Source organism: Oryctolagus cuniculus, chromosome 10 (genome assembly GCF_964237555.1).
Source record: "Oryctolagus cuniculus chromosome 10, mOryCun1.1, whole genome shotgun sequence".
Classification (NCBI taxonomy): domain Eukaryota; kingdom Metazoa; phylum Chordata; class Mammalia; order Lagomorpha; family Leporidae; genus Oryctolagus; species Oryctolagus cuniculus.
The window spans coordinates 51190660-51209850 of record NC_091441.1 but is presented as its reverse complement, the minus strand read 5'-3'; the positions used below and the strand labels follow the sequence as shown (position 1 = coordinate 51209850).

Genomic DNA, 19191 nt, shown 5'->3' with positions numbered 1-19191 from the left:
TCAGATAAAGCACCTGGCTGCTGGCTTCAGCCTGGCCCAACCCTGGCCATTGAGGCCATTTGGGGAGTGGACCAGCAGCTGGAAGACCTTTCTCTCTGTCTCTCCCTCTTTCTCTGTAACTCTTTCAAATAAATATACAAATCTTTAAAAAGAAAAAAAAACAAAAAAGATGCAGCTTGGGATGCCTGCATCCCATATTGGACCTCTGGGTTCAAGTCCTGGCTCTGCTTCTCATCCCAACTTCTGGCTCATGCGCACCCTCAGAGGCTCAGACTGAGACCCTGGCTCCCGGGTTCAGTCTGACCTAGCCACAGCTGTTGTAGGCATTTGAGGAGTGAACCAGCAGATCAGAGGTCTCTGTCTCTCTCTACGTTTTGAAGAAATGAAAATGAATTTTAAAACTTTAAATATACTTTTATTCATTTCTACAAATACTGCTGATTCCCTAACACACGCCAAACACTGCCAGGAACAGGGAATAGAGCCATGAGCAGCAGAAGCACCGGTCCTGCCCTCAAGGAATGCACTCCACTTAAAATAAGGGCAGAAGGAATCAATGTCATGAAAATATTCATCTTACTCTTTGAAGCGTTCCTCTGCACATGGCAAATAAAAACCAAATAATCCTAAGTTGATTAGAAAATTTCAACCACAGGCTGAAATACATTAAGTCATGTATATCTCCCATTAAGTTGAATATTATATAAAACCTATTTTCCTTTAAAACTCATAAATCCAAACCAGAAGTGGCAATAGACCCTAAAAATTATGCTCAAGTACATTTAAACAGCCTGAACCAATACCAGGATTCACAGCAAGGACAAGTGGGAGCTCTAACTCAGTGTATCTGAACTTTGATCTAATTCACAAACATCTAATCACTTTTTTTTTTTTTTTTTTTTTTTTGCCAGGAGAGAATCCAGAATCCTAGGTTCATCAGGCAGGAAAGGATGCTAAGCGACCTGACCAGCTGTTCCCACTTCCGCGCTGTGCTAGTCACAAGGGCTTCTCAGACTCAATGAAGTCCAGGGGAAGTCAGGACTCACTAACATCACAAATAGGGATTAAGCATCTCACAAATGCCTGCCACATTAGCAGCTTCTTCTGACCCCAGCAGCAGCACCTTAGCTGCTTTCTTTGGCAGGAGTTGGGGGAGAAAGGCACCAGTTTTTGGACAGATCAGTTCAGAGAGAGGCAGACTGGGGCAAGTATGCATCCCACACAAGAAAAACCTCAGTCCCTGGTCCACTCACTGGGCTTTGACATGGCCCGGGGCACAGTCCAGGATGAGACAGGCTGAACAGGGAAACCTGATTGCAACCCCATGGGGAAGGTCACGTGTCACCTGCCAGTGAGGAGGGGGGCTTCATCATCCTGAAAAGAGATTCGGGGTCCATGAGTTAGGGCCAATTCCTGATTCTGGACCAGAATCCGCTGCTCAGCCTCCCTGGGCCTCCATCTCCTCTCCTGTGCCGTCTCCCCAACCACAGGTTGAGGGGCTCAGATGTGTGCCCCACAGAGCGTTCTGAAGACAGGAACCATGCAAGCACCTGTTCTACTCAGTGTACCACTGGAGCTAGGGAAAGTCAATAGGATGTGGCTCACACAACAGTGGCCGCCCTTACCTGGAAGATGGCTGAGGGCAGTCGTAGCCTGTATTGACTTGGGTCCATGCAGAATCTCCAGAGTGACTGCATTAGCACAAGTGGCCAGTGTGTGTGGCCTGCTTCTGCGCGAGTGGGCTTTGACTGATGTACATCAGGAGAGGTCACAGAGTCTGGAGTAGTTGCTCATTTTCAGTCCATTTTAATGATGGTTTTGTTAGTTTCAAGGGCTTTCCAAATTCAATGTCAAGTATGTGAGAAACAAGACTTTCACCATCTTGTTCTTTATTAGGTCCTCTGTGACCAGCACATAGTATGTGCTCATAAAATACTTGTTGACTGACCAAGAGAGACACCTGGGTTGCAACCCCAGGCTTGCTATTTACCAACTTCCTGCAGAAGGTGACTTAACCTCCATAGCAGTAAGAGATTATACACAATAACAGTATTTACAGTAACATGTTACACATATCTGTTAGCTATTGGGTTCATCGTGGAGTTGAATTCTTCAGGAATGAGATGTGTAGCCCTGCTGGCACACAATGTGCCGAAGGCTTGTCATCTGACTTCATTTCTAAACAAGCTGGCATAAACCACGGTAAGAGTCAATTGTGAATTATTTGATGATTCAGGGGTGGGGAACCTTTTTTCTGCCAGGGGCCATTTGGATATTTATAACATCATTTGCAGGCCATACAAAATGATCACCTGAAAAATTAGGCTGCTATAGATTTACTGAATTTCGAATTCTGTTTGTGGTTGGTTGCCTTGGCAGGGCCGGACCAAGTGATCTCGCCAGCCATATATAGCCTGTGGGCTGGCCTTTCGCCGCCCGATTTGTCAATTGAGCAAGTATTTTCTTTCAGTCAAGTAGGAAAATAGGGTTAAGAGATGATATAATCTCTTTCAAATGAGCACTTTAACACAAAGAATGCCACTGTTCTATGTAATACATTCGCAGAAAGTTTTATGTTCCCGATTACACTTGGGTGGGATCTTTTCTGGTGAAGTAGCCATCAGAAAATTTTTTCAAACCATTATCAAAACCAAACCAAACCACACCACAAAGCCTGAAATGCATCATCTGGTTGTATGTGTTTTTGTTAATGATAAAAGCTTAAGAAGATTCTAGTTCCAAACCTCAGCTGCTTTAAGACATTAAAAATCTACAATATGCTTCTAATGCAAGAAACAAACAGTGACTGATCTCTAAAAATTCACTGGTTACAACTAGGAAAAATCAAATTATATATTTTTTAATGAAATGGATAATTCTACGGAACACGAAAGACTTACACTGCTAATATTTGTAAGTATTTTTTTCATTTAAAATGTGTTCAAAGGGGGCAAGTATTCGGCACAGCAGTTCATGGTGCACATTCGTACTGGAGTGCCTGGGTTACTGTCCCAGCCTTGCTCCACTCCAGCTTCCTGCTAATGGCCACCTGTGGGGGTGGACGGTGAGGGTGGCATTGGTTGGTTTCTGGAGACCTGGACAGAGTCCCTGGCTCCTCATTCCAGCCTAGTCTAATTCCGGCTGATGTGGGAATTTAGGGAGTCAACCAGTAGATAGGATTCCTGCCAGTCTCTGTCTCTCTGCCTTTCAAATAATTAAAAATAAAATCCACTCAAAAATTAATGTTTAATTTTCCATAAAACATAAATTATCTTGCATATAAATGAGAAAACTGAAATTTTGAGGATTTGATTTTTATATTTTAGTGACATACTGCTTCAAACTGGGGCACCTATAATTTAATATCCATTTTTTATCCATTTAGAGTTTTTTTATCCATTTAGAGTTGATTTTTTTTATCCATTTAGTTTATTATTTGCCTGTTGATTAAGATCATTTTTCCTTGCCATAGATACAAGTTTTTCAACTGTTTTCTTTGTATATTTCCACTTTCACTTGTGTTTATGAATATTTTGTGACTATTTCGGATCCTTTATTTTATCTTTAAAAGAGAATACCAATGGTCAGCTGTAAATTGTATATAATCCTTCTATTTTTCATCCAACCTAGCAATAATCTTTTTTTTTTTTTTTTTTTTGACAGGCAGAGTGGACAGGGAGAGAAAGAGAGAAGCCTTCCTTTGCTGTTGGTTCACCCCCCAATGGCCGCCGCGGCTGGCACACTGCAGCTGGTGCACCGCGCTGATCCGAAGCCAGGAGCCAGGTGCTTCTCCTGGTCTCCCATGGGGTGCAGGGCCCAAGCACTTGGGCCATCCTCCACTGCCCTCCTGGGCCACAGCAGAGAGCTGGCCTGGAAGAGGGGCAACCGGGACAGAATCTGGCGCCCCGACTGGGACTAGAACCTGGTGTGCCGGCGCCGCTAGGTGGAGGATTAGCCTAGTGAGCCGCGGCGCTGGCCTGCAATAATCTTAAAAATAAAAATAATCTTAAAGGCTTTCTTTTTATGTTGAAAAGCTAACATTTATTGAGCACTTACTATGGACATTTAATACAGTAGCTCCCTTTTATTTATAGTTTTGCTTTCTGTGGTTTGTTACCTATGGTCAACTGTGTTGAGTGGATGGAAAATTCGAGAAATAAACAACTCATGTTTTAAACGGTAGGCTGCTGTGGGTATGCGATGGTATCTCACACCACCCGGCTTCATCCAGCCTGGGGCGTGGATCATCCCAGTCTCCACACCATATCCCACCTGCCCAGGGGTCACTCAGAAGCCTTCCTGGTCAGCAGCTGTCTCAGCTCTCTGTGCTTTTGCCCAAGTGACCCTCTTCCTCTTCTAGTACAGGAGTAGTGATGCAGGCAATTCAGATAAGCCCAAGAGTAGCCGTAAAGTGCTTCCTTTTAAGTGAAAAAGGGTGAAAATTCTCTACTTAAGGAAAGTGCATGGTGGGTACATATTTTTTATCTACCAAATTGTGAAGAAGGAAAAAGAAATGCATGCCAGTTTTGCTGTCACACTTTGAAGCTCTATGAGCCAGCACCTCAGGACAAGTGCTTGGTTAAGATGGAAACAGGGCCGGCGCCACGGCTCAATAGGCTAATCCTCCGCCTAGCGGCACCGGCACACCGGGTTCTAGTCCAGGTCGGGGCGCCGGTTTCTGTCCCGGTTTCCCCTCTTCCAGGCCAGCTCTCTGCTGTGGCCAGGGAGGGCAATGGAGGATGGCCCAAGTCCTTGGACCCTGCACCCCATGGGAGACCAGGAGAAGCACCTGGCTCCTGGCTTCAGATCAGCACGATGCGCCAGCTGCGGTGGCCATTGGAGGGTGAACCAACGGCAAAGGAAGACCTTTCTCTCTGTCTCTCTCTCTCACTGTCCACTCTGCCTGTCAAAAAAAAAAAAAAAAAAAAAAAGATGGAAACAGAACTCAAATACACAGGGCTTGGTACTGTCTATGCTTCCAGGCGTCCAGTGGGGGGGGGGGGGGCATGGTGCGGACAAGCCGTGGAAAAGGAGGAAAACGTATTCCTATTATTGACAGATGAGAAGCAAGCAACTTGCTTACGGTCACTCAGGTGAACCATTCCTGTAACTGTCACTGGGGCAGGTGTTGGAGTTCTACCACCGCCAACACAGAGCAGGGGCTTTGCTCCATGCTGACGTACTCCTGGCTCTAGGCTGGAGGGGTCCCACCTACCTCCCTCTCCTACACTTTCTCCCCCTGCCGTCTTTCCCTCGTTTTCCTTTCAACTCCCGTGTCACCCCCGTGTCCTTGAACCCGAGTGTTACCTACCTTCCTCAATGAGAGGCTGCCAGGCCCTAATGGAGCTCCTGCAGGAAGGCCTCGGAAGACTGTGGCCCGCCAGACTGCGTTTCCCTCGCCTGTGCCGGCGGGGCAACAGCCGCCTGCCAAGAGCAGGCTGAGGGAAAGGCCTCGGCAGGGCGGGCCTGTCATGCCGTGCCAAGGGGTAAACCTGCGCCCCATAAAGTGCCTTGGTATTATTAAACATTTTCTATTTGTCAGGCGCTTTATAGTCATTTTTATTGGTTCTCTTTACTAGTTATAACTCTGCATCAGGACTGTGTTCATTTTTTCTTTTAATTAAGTGCTCTGAGTCAAGTGGAAAAGATTGAAGACCTTGGGGAGTAAGTTTTCAACTGCCAAAGAGTCAGGGAGCGGATGTAGACCCAGAGACCCAGGCCTGGTCCCCTGCAGCCGCGGGCCAGGGGACACCCAGCCAGTGCACAAGAGGCTAAGTGTCCCCAAATCAACCCAGGACCACAGCTTTCAGCCACGCATGTCTAAAGTACACACTGCCATTTGGAGACTAGCCATTCTATTTCACCCTAATCCATCAAGTTCTCTGTTATTTTCCTAAAATCCCAGAAGCACAAAATCCATTTTAGAATCCCTTTCCTTTTTAAAAGACTCATCCACCCATATGCTTATGTTTTCATGGTTTTGATGTTCTTTTTCTCTACTTTAATGCCTAATTGTACATTTATAACATTAGCTATGAAGTATAGTAGCTTAAAAAAGTATGACTTGGGGCCGGTGCTGTGGCGCAGTGGGTAAAGTCACCACCTGCAGTGCCAGCATCCTTTATGGGCACTGGTTTGAGTCCTGGCTGCTCCACTTCCCATCCAGCTCTTTGCTATGGCCTGGGAAAGCAGTGGAAGATGGCTGAAGTGTTTGGGAACTTGTACCTGCTTGGGAGACCTGGAAGAAGCTCCTGGCTCCTGGCCTCGGCCTGGCCCAGCCCTGGCCATTGTGACCACCTGGGGAGTGGGGAGTGAATCAGCAGATGGAGGACCTCTCTCTCTCCCTCTCTGCTTCTGCATAACTCTGCCTTTCAAATAAATAAATAATTTTTTTTTTCTTTAAAGTATGACGTAGAAGAGGGCTGGACCTGGTAGGCAGGAGAAGGTGAGAAACTAGAGTGAGTCAGTTGTTCTCAGCTGTAGAATGGGTACGATCCCAGCTCCCAGCCTCCTCCCTCAGCTTGCCTCTACTCTGTGCAGACAATATCACAAGACTTAGCCCACAGTCAGGGTTTATCCTTCCAGTTACTTCAGCTGCTTCCCCCGCCAGACTCCCAGGACTCCTGCAAGGAAAAGGCTGTTGAGTCCCCGTGGTCTTTCCAGCCCAGGTCACGGCTCTCAAGTGTCCACAGAGCTTCCTTGGAACGCGAGCTCGCGGCCAAGCCTTTTGTGAGCTGTCAAGCCCCATTCACATGGGCACATTACAGTCGTTCCCTGATATCCACAGGGCCCACATCTGTGGATTCAACTGAGCACAGACTGGGGACATTTGGGGGGAAAAAATAAACTGCGTCTGTTCTGTACATGGACAGACTCGTTTTCTTGTCAGTGCTCCAGAAGCAATACAGGATAACAACCATCTGCACAGCATTTACACTGTCTCAGGCATCACAAGCAAGCTAGGGAGGACTTAAGGGTGTGCGTAGGCCACACGCAATACTGCACCATCTGATTGCCACAGGCACGAGCATCTCACGAACCGACACCCTGGGGACTCCTGGGGGACAACTATACCTGCTTACTCACAGTGCGGCCTCCCCTAGACCTGAGAAGCGAAAGAAGCACTGCAGGACATCGACGGAGCCAGGCTGTCAGGGGTCGCCCGAGCTGTCATCAACACGTGAACCGTGACCCCGTGCTATTCCTGAATTTCTCTCAGGCACTGCACATACACCCGGCCCTCGAGTCCACGCGTAACAAGGGGATGTACACAGACAGTGGCTTTCCTCCAAGCTGGTGTGTCCACATCCTGGTAAGGCTGGCCTGAGACGGCTACGGTGCTATCGCAAAGACAAGGCTTACGTTTTGACGAGGTAATCTTTTATTCCCCACCACCACCCGAGGTTCCACAATGTCCTTCCATGTGTGTAAGGTTTAAAGGCTTGGTCTTGCAGTTTGGTCAGACCACTGTTAGTCCCACTTCTTAGGTCCTAATGCACACCGTTGGCTTTCCAGGGTTTGCTTGTGAACAGTCAGCCAATGAGAGGCCTTCCTCTTCACCCGGTCCTCTGGACTTGCCCTTGGCATCTCAGTGTAGCTTCTCCAGTGTTCTCTGAAATACAGCCCAAGTTCTTCCTCACCTCCAGACTCCTACCCTTGCACACAGTAAGTGCTCAATAAATGCTTTTATTAGTGAATCCGATTTTCAGGTTTTCTGTACAGCATTCTCCATCACCTTGCCTTTCTCTTCTTCGATCGTCACTCCCACACCAAGAGGTGGTTCTAAAATCATCACTTGAGATAGTGCTTTGTGATGGCATGGGATTCAGGATTTTGTGAACCTCTTCGTAGCTGTTTTTAAAAAGCAACCTGAGCAACACTCCTGGAATGCGACCACCACTGTTCCCACTAAAACGATCCTAAAAGGCAGGGAGGTTACCAGCGCTGTGAACACCCTGCCGCTAATCATAAACAATACGTGAATGAGCACCAGACTGAGGGGGAAAGAAAATGAAGCACGTATAATCTATGTTCTAATAGTCTTGTCATACTTCTATTTGGCTCTGTGTGTTTCTACAGCAACATGTTTTAAATTTGCTACCTCAATCCACTAAAAAAAATGAACAATCTGCAAGGCTTTGTTTCTGGGGCAAAAACAATGAGACATTTGTTTGAGATAGGAGAAAAATACCTAAAATCTGTTAAGATATAGTTTTCTCAGAAACACCACCACCAAACAGAAGCCAGTATTCCAGATGAACTGCTTAATAAAAGACTATTCTCAAACCCCAGACTTAACCCATAAAGGCTATGCTGGCTGAACACCATGAATAGTTGAAGGGTACACCAAATTAGAAGTAAAAAATCCTGCACTGGCATGTCATGTCAATCACCTCTATTTTGTAAGAGCACTTTGTCACAGTAAAAGTAAGTTGCAAAAGCTCATTAATTGTTCAGCAATATTATACCAAAATATCAACCAATCAGCCTACTTCTGCAGTCTATTCAAAACATGCACTAGTATACCTCAACTTTAAGTGCAAAGTCCACTGATTTATATGGTATGCAAGACATAGAAAAGTATAGTCCACTAAGAAATGCAAACACCGTAACATAGGATCTGGGGCTAAATACAGGCCTTATGTTTAGAATACTGAAATGAGATGGTCTGTGAAAGGTACCTCTATGTGGGCAGGAGGGAGGGTAGAGTGGGAAGAATCACTATGTTCCTAAATGTGCTTATATGAAATGCATGGAATTTGTATACCTTAAATAAAATTGTTAAAAAATGAAAGGCATTATTCTTAATGCCTTTCATTTTTGAAGAACCTCAGTATCATGACCACTCCTGTAATCCAACCACTCCAAAATAAAATTGCTTGTGAAAAACTGTTGCTTTCATTCTAAGCCAACTGCTGTGGATCTGCTGGAGTTTGTCCCCAGCAGTGGGTTCCCCAAGTCCCCTGAGCACCTGAAAAATCTCCTGGGCTCTGTGAAAGGAAGAGAAAGAAGCGTTTGCAGAACCCACCTAGGACGTGTGGGCTTAACTCTCAGCTGGGCCACAGCACACGCAAGTGTTAAAGGAAAGCAGGGGCTAGCAAAGCAGAGTTGGGGATAAAGCCTGCACAGGGATGGGCTTTTACAGGTAGTGGTGAGAGGGTGCAAGGCTGCCTGCAGGAGACTGTGCGGAGACCTGCATTCCCACCGGAAGACCAGCAGCAGTGCCACTGGCTGGAGTTTCTGGATGCCCCAGAGGAAAGGGCGCAGAGGCCCTGCACAGCACCGGGACAAGCGACGTCCACCCTGATAACTGCAGACTGAGACTGCGGCCCAGCATCAGGGGCTGCGTTTTTACCGATGTGACACCTTCCAGGCCAAGATAACAAAACGACAGCAAGTGTTCAGATAATGCTTGTGTTTTAAGCACGATTCAAACAGGACTTCGTGGATACTGACGAGCCCATCAGATGGCTATGACCGCAGGCCCATTTGACCAAGGGGAAACTGAAGGACAGGGAGGTCTGAGCAGAACTGGGATTTGATCCAAGGGCTCTGTCTGCCTCTGGAGTCTGTTCTTAACCACTATGTGAGTCAGTTTCTCAAAAGAGGTTGTTCCAGACCCCAGATGCAGTAAATCAGGGGTGGAGAACCTTCTTTCTGCCAAGGGCCATTTAGATATTTATAACATCATTCGCAGGCCATACAAAATTATCAACTTAAAAATTAGGCTGCCATAGATTTATTGAATTTCAAGTCTCGCCTGCGGTTGCCTTGGCAGGGTCAGACCGAATGATTTCATAGGCCTTATATGGCCTGTGGGCCATATGTTCCCCACCCCTGCAGTAAAGGCTGGGTGCTCCGAGATGGAAACACACTACCCTCTAGAGAGAGTTTCTCTCTCTGTGTGCTCTCTGTGGTACTAGGGTCACCGTTCTGCAACACTGTGTTTTAACAAATATTCTTCTCTTCCATTTTGCCAGGAAAGCAACTAAGGTACTGAAACGGTTTAATGTTCTAGAATCTTTTTCTTATTGGATTCTTTCACTTGAACAGCTGCTAAGAATTTTGCAATCCACAGAGCCTGGATTGAAAAGCAGACTCCCGCAGCAGACAGGCCTGGGTTCAAATCCCAGCATAGTTATTTACCAGCTGAGAGGCCTTACGCAGGTGTGACGGTGCTGAATCACCTGCATTCCCTCCTTTGTGAAATGGAATAGGCAGAACGCCAGGCAGCACTCTGCTGGGGATGAAACAAGGGGCTGCAACCAGTGCTGGTGGACATGTTCCTTGCACATCAACTGCCTGGGAGTCTTGTGGAAACCCAGGTGCCAATCGGGGGGGCGGGGGGGTGGGGGGCGAGTGGGGAGTTTCTGCCTTTCCAGTAAACCCCCAAGTGATGTAACCGCCATTAGTCGGTGACCCGTGTTAAGCCTTCAGCATGCATTGGTTATTATCAGTGATTCTATTCCACTCCACAGTCAGCAGACGTTGACAGCTTACAGCCCAACTCTGCAAGGAATGAGTCAGGTCTGTCAGTGCCGACTGCAGCCCCAGCATGTCTCATTTCCCCCTGCCTGGATGGGGGCTACAGGTCCACTCCCTGCCCCGTGGCACCAGGGCTGTGAAAATACTTCACATCTCTGAGTTAGGGTCTTACAGCCACAAGTCGGAAACTATAGCACACGGAGGTGCCAGAACACCCAGATTCATGAAACTCATGCCACACGCGTATTTCTCAGACGATGACAACAAAGCAAGGGAGGGGGGTTCCAAGGCATCAAATGTATGCACAGCACACATGACCTGTGAATACTTGGGAAGGTAAGGAAATCTACAAATATCAAATTGGAGCTTTAAAGCACATCTGAGGCACCGAGCTAGCTTGGTCCCCGGCACGTGGTGAAACAGGAACTGCTGTGACAGACAGTGCTCCCCCTTCCCGGGTTCAGAGAGGACGGCTGGGGACTGAATGGGAGACGCTGTTGGGAACTGGGGTAACCCAGGTGAGAGGCATGAAGGACAACCAGAAATCGGGGATCCCAAGCTTCCCAGACTAGTCTTGACATTTTAACTTGGTAGCTGAGTTGCTCACAGATTCCGCGTCATCTGTCTCTGTCATTGCTTCGCATTCCTTTCTGAACTGCTGCCCTTCTCTCCCCAGGTCTACCACCTAATGCTGCCTTAAATCTGTCAGCCCTTTCAGGTGGTGCATTCTTGAGCCCTTCCTCCCAGACCTGATCAAAAAGCCTCTCTTGCAAGGCACAGCAGAAATTCAAGGTATGAACAGCGCAGATACTCCCAGGACAGCGCTGAGTTGTAAGGAGGATTTGCCAATGGCACAGGCTCTATGTTTGGGTGGAGAGGGGGCTGGGAGAGTTGGTGGTGGAGGAGGATCTGGGGGAGTGGGACAGACTGGGCTGCTGTGGCCCATCCCCCTCCCTCCCCTTCAAGGTCATCCTGAGTTCCCCCAGTTCTCTAGGGCTCTATAAACAGATTCACCCCCGGAACCCTGCACCATCCTCACACTGCCCTGCATCGCACAGGCTTAGAAACAACCAAAGTCATTGCCTCAGAGGCAGCAGGAGCTGAACCACTGATTGAGAAAAAGGAAGCTCCCAGCCGGGCTGCACATGTGGAAGACCAGTGCTCACTGCGTGCTGCAGCCGTCTGCTAGAGGCACGTGTGCTAAACACGCCAATTAAAGCTCGGAGCTCAGACGAATCAATACTTTAAGCCAGTTCACGTGCCCATTGTTTTTTGAAAACTGTTACCTATAAGGCTGGGGCAACATTTGGAATCTGATATAAAATATCTGTCACTAGACAAAGTTAGCTTTCACGTGTAAACTTGGCTTTTCTTTAAGGCAGGAAGAAAAGGCCCCATCAGGTTGTGAAGGGGTTAGCAAGAAGGAAGCAGGTGTGACTGTAGAGAAAGCGCTGAATGGAAGGATTCAGAGAATTACGGAAAACCTAAGCCACGCCTCATTAGGTTCAGCCTCCTGCGGCCGGTACGGTCATGGGCATTAGGTCATACAACCTCATATTTAGGTTTAATCTCAGCCATAGCTTGTGCTGGAATGAGGTATCTCCAAGGGCTTAATTACTCTTTTTAGACCACATATTAGACCACATCTCCTCTTATAAACCTGGAGACAGAACCTAAAAGTGGAAGAGCTCACCTGTTCCCACTCTGATGCTCAGGCATCCAGTAGAGAACGACTTCAGCTTTAAGGCTGCTCATTCACTAGCTCCGCTCCCCCCCCCCCCCCCCCGCAAGTCCCTAGCAAGGACGAGGACTGGCTCCCGCTGCTTTGTGCAGCACTTGAAAGCAGAAAGATGCTCAAATAATGATGGCGGAATTGAGTTCGGCATCTGAGAACACCAGCAGCGTTCGATAAGTGTGCCAAGTGCAATGTTTCAAATCCTCAAGCAATGTTTCCTCTCATTTTCACTCATCAAAGTCAATCGATATTGTACTTTTACCAATTAATTCACACCACTCTAACCCTTACGTCAATTCTCCAAAGAAGTCTTTAAATAGGCATTTTGACTAAAGGGTATAATACAGTGAAAGCTAAATCAACAGAAGTAAAAGAGATCTTAGAAATAAAAGCGCTAGGGGCCAGTGTTTGGGCACAATGGGTTAAGCCGCTGCCTGCAATGCTGGCATCCCTTATCTGAGCTCCAGTTTAAGTTCCAGCTACTCTGCTTCTAATTTGGCTTCCTGCTCATGAACCTGAAAAAGCAACATGATGGTCCAAGTGTTTGGGACCCTGCTACCCAGGTGGGAGACCAGGATGGACTTCTTGGCTCATGGCTTTCGTCTGACCCTGCCCTACCCGTTTGAGAAGTGAACCAGGGGATGGAAGATTCCTGTCGGTCACTCTACCATTCAAATAAAAAAGAAAGAAAAGTCCTAGCATAGGACAGACCCACAGGTTACCACTTTACGTGCCTAGTCCTAAAGCTTTCACCACAGCTAACTCTACAGTAATTCATGTTTCATTCTGCTTTTGGAAGAACAGTTAAAGACACCACAAGCTAACTTGAAACCAAGTTTTTATTATGTAATTGAAGTGGGATTTTGATTGGCTAAGGCCAAGGCAAGAAACCCACCCAAGGGGTCTCAGGGACTAGCGGTCCTCTGAGAAGGACTGCTAGAGACTTCTCCTTGCTCGGATCCACTTGGTCATGCAGAGGTAGCCTTTGCTTGGGGAGCCAGATTTGAAAATCAGAGTGATCCAAAGATTTAAGTCCTAGATGACCGGGATCCACATCCTGGCTTGGCAGCAAATACTTTTTGTTCTGTCCATTTATCTGCTTTAATAGTGAACTGACATTTGATATGGGATGCTACCAACGTAAAATAATACACTCCAATACTGGCCAATACGCAGAGTGCAGATTTCTGTCTCCAAATGCGTGGTGCCAAACATTGAATGTGTCAACTTGTAATTTTCCTCATTCTGATCTTATTTAAGTATGTAAGGAGGCCAGAATCTTAACAATGGGACTATTTGCCAGGTGGAAATTGATTATGTTATAAATTCCTGGTGCAGAAGCCAAAATCTCAGGTGCTCAGTCACTATTTCTTGACCCAATGAAGAAAGCCACATGCTTATGGGCGAGACCTCTAGTTTCTCTCCAATCAACCCTTTCCCCACAGGACAGCAAACATGCTTACCATAGAAAAAGGAAAGTAGAAACAAACTAATTTTAAGTATCAGGAAAAATACTCTTCTGTTAATCCTGATAGCTCCATAAAAACACCACGAAGAACGCTTGCTATAATTACTGTACTTCTTTCAGGTTTGTAATAGTTTGATTGCATCTTTATGGAAAAATATGTCATCTCTCCTGCCTGGTCCTCAAATCCAGAACAGGACTTCAGCGATGACTTCTTAACACATAAAATGCATGTTTGTTCCTAGGAGCAGACAAATCAAATAGTCCGCTTCCTTCCCATGGCAACCCTTGAAATGTGTGAAAACTGGATTCCCAGTGCTGCCGGTCTCAAAGGGAAGTAAACAAACCGCTGTGTGCACCTGCCTGGCCTCTCCTGATCCAGCCTGGCCCACAGTGAGGGCAATCAAACAGCAAAGGTGGCAGTGCACCACCACGAGCAGATTTCATTAAAAGTATTTCCAGAAATAGAGTTTAGGCTGAAGTGGGTGCACAAAAGCCACCTGGTAACCTAAACTTCAAGTGCTCCTAAGTAGGTTTTGTAGTGAGCTAGTTATCACGTATTGGTGTGGAACTGGAGTACACGGTCTCCAATACTTTAGCTACAAAACTACAATATTTAAGGTCTGAAATTCTATCAGGATTTTTTCCTATTGTGAATGATCATAAAATTACACAACTCTATCATCCATCTACTCTGAAGCACCATTGTCTGAGGCACGAAAAATGCTGTATTTTCATGCAAAGAGAACAAATATAAAGATAGAGGACACATGCTAAACCTTTTTAAATGGAGCCCAAGCTGTGCACATGGGAATAAGCAAGATACACCAGTCACTGCCTCATCTTAGATCATAACAGCCATGAGGGGAGAAACAAAACTAAAACTTCCCCTGACTTTTAACACAGCCATTCCAGAGAATTACAGAATGGACCAGTTAAAGCAACCATCACAAACCCCCAGCCAGTCCCACAGCCAGATACTTCATAGAGGTAAAAATCACAAAGTCCGTCATCTTCGCTAATTCTCTGGGGTATTCATTTTTCAACGAGTCCCATAAATGATGCGCTTGTTAACAGCCTTAAGTAAGAAAATAAACTGCCTTTAAAGCAGCAGCATCTTTTGAGAAACTCGCAGCCTCGGAAGAGAATGAAAGCATGGGTGTGTGATCTCTCCGTGAGCAATAAGTCTAGAACGCTCTGCTCAATAGTGGAATCTGGGCGACACACTGGATGAAGTCGGGTCCGTATGATGGTTAAGAGAGCTACAATGACTGGAGCTGCAGGAAGAGTTGATGACCCCAAGCGAAGCCACAGGCCAGTAACCCCGGCCAGCCATTCGTCCTCAGGAAACGCCCTGGACTTCAATCGTTACAGTGATTTTAATAAATCCAGGAGGAAAAAGTTTAGTATCAACTTTCTCCTTCAACTCAACATTCCTTTCATACTTAGATTTCTCAGACTTCATGGAGTTCTACAGAAGTTACTAGTTAAAAGAGTTCCCTGAATATCTTACTGCTGATGGGAAAAAAAGGTAACACAAATGAAAAGCTATTAAATACATGCAAACAGAACAACTTTTTGTAGTGTTTTAACTAAGAGAGACTTAGCAGCTTGAGACCATGTCTGGGAGTTACAACAGTCATCTGAGCCACACATGGCTGCTCCAGTCTACACTTCACTGGGGAACTACCTGACAATAACTCCAGATTAATAAAAACTCCAGTTGACAGCTTCATGGAACTGATTTATCCCACTCAGGTAAATAAAAAGATTACAACGGAGGGAGTGCATTCCTCAGAACAAAACCAAACCAGCATGGCAAAAGCCCCTAATCTTTTAGGCTATGATCCTAACACTGGTGACAGTGTCGGACACCAGCAGACAGACGCCAGCACACAAACCGTCCTATTAGTATTCCAAGCATACATATGATGTAAGAAACTTCCGGAGGCTTTTAACTCTTAATCAATCAGGTGCTACTCGAAACCAGGGCATCTTAAAGGTTTTTCCTTCATCAAGAGTGTATTTATTTTTGCTTTCCAAGAAAAGAGTGAACTCAAATTCTCTTCGCCATCTTTAACTTTCTAAAACGACCTCAGAGTTAGAAATGTACTAAGCATATCAGAAATGCAGAAAGACACACAGCCCACAGGTCTTGTGTATTTCAGAGAACTTTGGTATTTGTGTTGCCCATTCACAGCCCCTGGCCTCAGCTGGCCTTGAAGCCTGTCCACTTGCTCGGTCAGTTTGTCTGGAACTGGAATTTCCACTTTGGAAACAGCAGAGTCCCTGGAATGTGTCCCTGAGGGGCTGAACCAGGCACCCCCAGACTGACAGAATTCTTCTGCTGGGTGGCAGGGCAGGCAGAGCCATAAGGCCTCCAGTGGCTATCCCTGCCTACCTAACAGAACGCGGTCCCCAAAGACTTCCAGCTTCTGGCTCCTGGAGACAGTGTCCGACAAAGAGGTACAACTTCTAATAATAGGGATAGATTCCTCCGGGAAAAATAACAAGCAAAGACGCGTCTAACAACTTGGGCCCCTATCCTGACCTAAAATTTGGTACTGCTTTGACTTACATGATCTCAATGTTGAAGCAGTCCCCAAGACACCAAAGCCCAGAGAGATGAACGGATGTGCCCATGCTGGCTCAGCTTCTGAGCACTTACTCTGGTGTTCCTGTCACTGAGTCTAAGACTCAGCACATCCCCTAGACGCTGAGTTCCAAGGGGCTAGGGACAGACAGCAATGAAGCAGAGCTCCCAGCCTGCTCAGGCCACACACAGACACCATGGTCCCAGCTGAACCATGTTAACAAGCACGGGAACCACACCCCAAATGTCACTTCACGTGGGGCTACAAGTTACAGTAGGCGCTGGCACTCAGTTGCCAGGCTCCTGGGTCTCCGCCCCTTTTCCTAAAAGGAAAAAAGCCAGCTACAGGAAGTGGGATTAGTGCGTTTTCTTTTCAATAAACTCTAACTGTTTTTCCATCTTCCCAAGTTACGGCGACTATGTAGTAAGAGTATGTTGACGGTTACTTGAATCAAATCTCTGTTAAGCAACTGCTTCCTTTAGATAGATGTGGAGAGTTCCTGCTCCCTCCTTTGCCTTATAAAACTCATGCAATCAATGCAGAGAGGGCTGGAGTGGAGTAAATTCTTTTGTTCTGTGCACTCTGATGATTTTAGCCTAGCAGTGATTCCTGAAGTCGCAAGCCCTCTCCCACATCTTTCAAGGACAGCTGTCCACTTTCCCAAAACGCACCGAGAGAGATGAGCCGCTAAGGGGACAATCAACTTCGATTTTAGAATGTACTGGCTACTTGGGAAAACTTCCGCCCCTCCCCCTCTCCCTCCCAGCCCCGTATTAGCACAACAGTTAGTCCCGAGGTGGTCCCAGAGAAACATTTCATGCAGAGAGTTTGGTTTGGTTACCTGGGCGGGGGAAACAATAGCAGGTGAAACTACTGTGGGAGAATTGGCGCTTCTGTGCCCATTGGCTTCTGGAAGAAGAGGCAGGGGGTCGTGTTTCACGGAAACCACCACCACCGCATCCACAGGCTCCGAGGGGCGGATGCAAAGTCTTTTGGGGGACGAGGGGCCGCAGATGTCCCCGGACCCGAACACCGACTCATACAGCGCGCGCTTGGGCGCAGCCTCGGATTTCACGTCGGGCCCGACCGGGCTGTCTTTGGGCAGGACATACGAGTTTCCCAGCGCGGGCGGCTGGGGGCGGGGGTGGTGGGAGGGGTGGGTGGGGGGATGGTGGGAGGGGTGGCGGGCCGCCCCGTTCAGAGCCTCGGCGAAGCAGCCCTGCGGGGCGGGCGCGCCCAGCTTGGTGCCGATGCCCGCGATGCTGTTGAGCGTGGCGATGGACACAGCGCCGATGCAGTGGTTGGTGTAGGTTTTGGAGAGCTTGGCCGCCTTGGACAGCATCTGCATCCTGGTGCCCAGCAAGTTCTTGCCGATGGCTTTGTTCTCGTACCAGGTCACGTCGCCCTCGCTGCAGTGGTCCCGGGGCCGCTGGAAGAACGCCTTGCAAAGGGGGTTGCGCTTGGACAGGTACTTGACGAAGCTGGCGTAGGGGCAGAACTCGGTGCCGGTCTCATACATGCGGGGCAGGTTCTCCTCGTCGCTGCTCTCGGCGCGCTTCTTGCTCCACGACGACGAGCGCGACTTGTGGTAGGGCCCAAGGGACTTGAAGTAGACGAACTTGCGGCCGTCCTCGTCCATGGCCAGCCCGAACGAGTCCTCCTCCAGCTCGCGCTGGTTCTCGCGGCCGCGCGTGCAGAAGTACATGCACGTCTCGAACCAGACCTTGTTGAGCAGCCCGAAGGGCGTGCCGGTGCTGAAGACGCTGGAGGTGTAGAGCTTGCGCAGGTCGGCGCGCGTGATGGCTTGCTTCTGCACCACGGGCCCCGCGCCCTGCTCCTCCAGCTTGCGGATGACCGCTGCCAGCGTCAGGTTGGCGCTGCGCAGCTCGGGGTCCTTGGTGAGGTCGAGCGTGCGGCAGTACGGGGGCTCGTTGAGGTAGCGGTTGAGGGAGCTGCGGATGCTGATGAGCGACGACTTGCTGTAGAGCTGGCCGCTCTTGGAGCGGGCCTCGGCGTAGAAGGAGCGCAGCACGCGGCACAGCGCCCCCTTGTCCATGGTCTCGAAGTCCGGGCTCTGCGCCTTCTCGCTCAGGTACTCCCGGAAGATGCGCACGGCGTAGCGGGTGGCCAGCCGGGTGTTCTCGCTCAGCCGGGCCCGCTCGGGGCGCTGCAGCACGTCGGGGTCCAGCTCGGCGCCTTCCCCGGGCGGCCCGCCGCGCGCCCGGGGCGCCAGCAGCCGCGGCGGCGCCTCGGGCTCCAGCGCGGCGCTCTGGTCCATATTGATCATATGGACCGGCTCGGGCTCCAGCTCCTCCCCGGCCGAGTCCACGGGCTCCAGGGGCTCTTCCCAGTCCAGCCCCATCTCCTCCTCTTCCTCCTCCTCCTCCTCTTCGTCCTCCTCCTCCTCCAGCCCCCCACCTCCGTCCTCCTCCTCCTCCTCCTCGTCCCCCGTTATCTGCACCTCCTGGATCTCGTCCTCCTCCTCCTCCTCCTCCTCTTCCTCCTCCTCCTCCTCGCCCGCGCTGCAGTAGTGCGGGCGGCCGCGGCGGCGGCCGCGGCCCCCGGCGCCACGCTCGCCCTCGCCCCGCTCCCCATTGTTCTCGGCGGCGGCGGCGGCGGCGGCCGCGCTGCCGCCCGCGCTGGTGTTACAGTCCCCGCTGCCAGGCATTCTCGCCATATTGCCGTCTCTTTGCCAGTCCTCGGGCAGGGCGCATGCGCTATATTGGACCGCAGCGCTGAGAGCTTTTGTGTTTAATGACCTTCAGCTACCGGGAGGCAAAGCCGGGCTCTTAAAGGAGCCGCGCTCCAATTGTCATTCCCGAGCGCGGCTCCGGAGGGGCAGCGGCGCGTGGGGGATGCAGGGGAGGGGCGGTGGGGGTCAGTTAGGCCGAGAGAAGGCCCGGGACCGAGGC

General features: G+C 48.9%; 1 protein-coding gene and 1 long non-coding RNA gene across 5 annotated transcripts in view; one reads left to right on the top strand and one right to left on the bottom strand.

Annotated features, from left to right (window-relative positions):
* KCTD1 (potassium channel tetramerization domain containing 1) overlaps positions 1-19191 on the bottom strand; it is a 214721-nt gene that overhangs the window by 91714 nt on the left and 103816 nt on the right. The window contains exon 1 of one of the 4 annotated variants that reach the window (XM_008261166.4): positions 17121-19092. The exons of the other annotated variants lie outside the window; for them this stretch is intronic. Coding sequence (XP_008259388.4) covers positions 17121-18956 — 1836 coding nt within the window. The 5' untranslated portion in view covers positions 18957-19092. Of the gene's footprint in view, positions 1-17120; positions 19093-19191 lie in introns of those variants that run through there. 4 annotated transcript variants of the gene reach the window in all.
* Positions 17610-19191, top strand: part of LOC138844036 (uncharacterized) — a 92017-nt gene continuing 90435 nt past the window's right edge. The window contains exon 1 of the long non-coding RNA XR_011379377.1: positions 17610-17747. This is a non-coding gene — a long non-coding RNA (uncharacterized lncRNA). The remainder of the gene's footprint in view (positions 17748-19191) is intronic.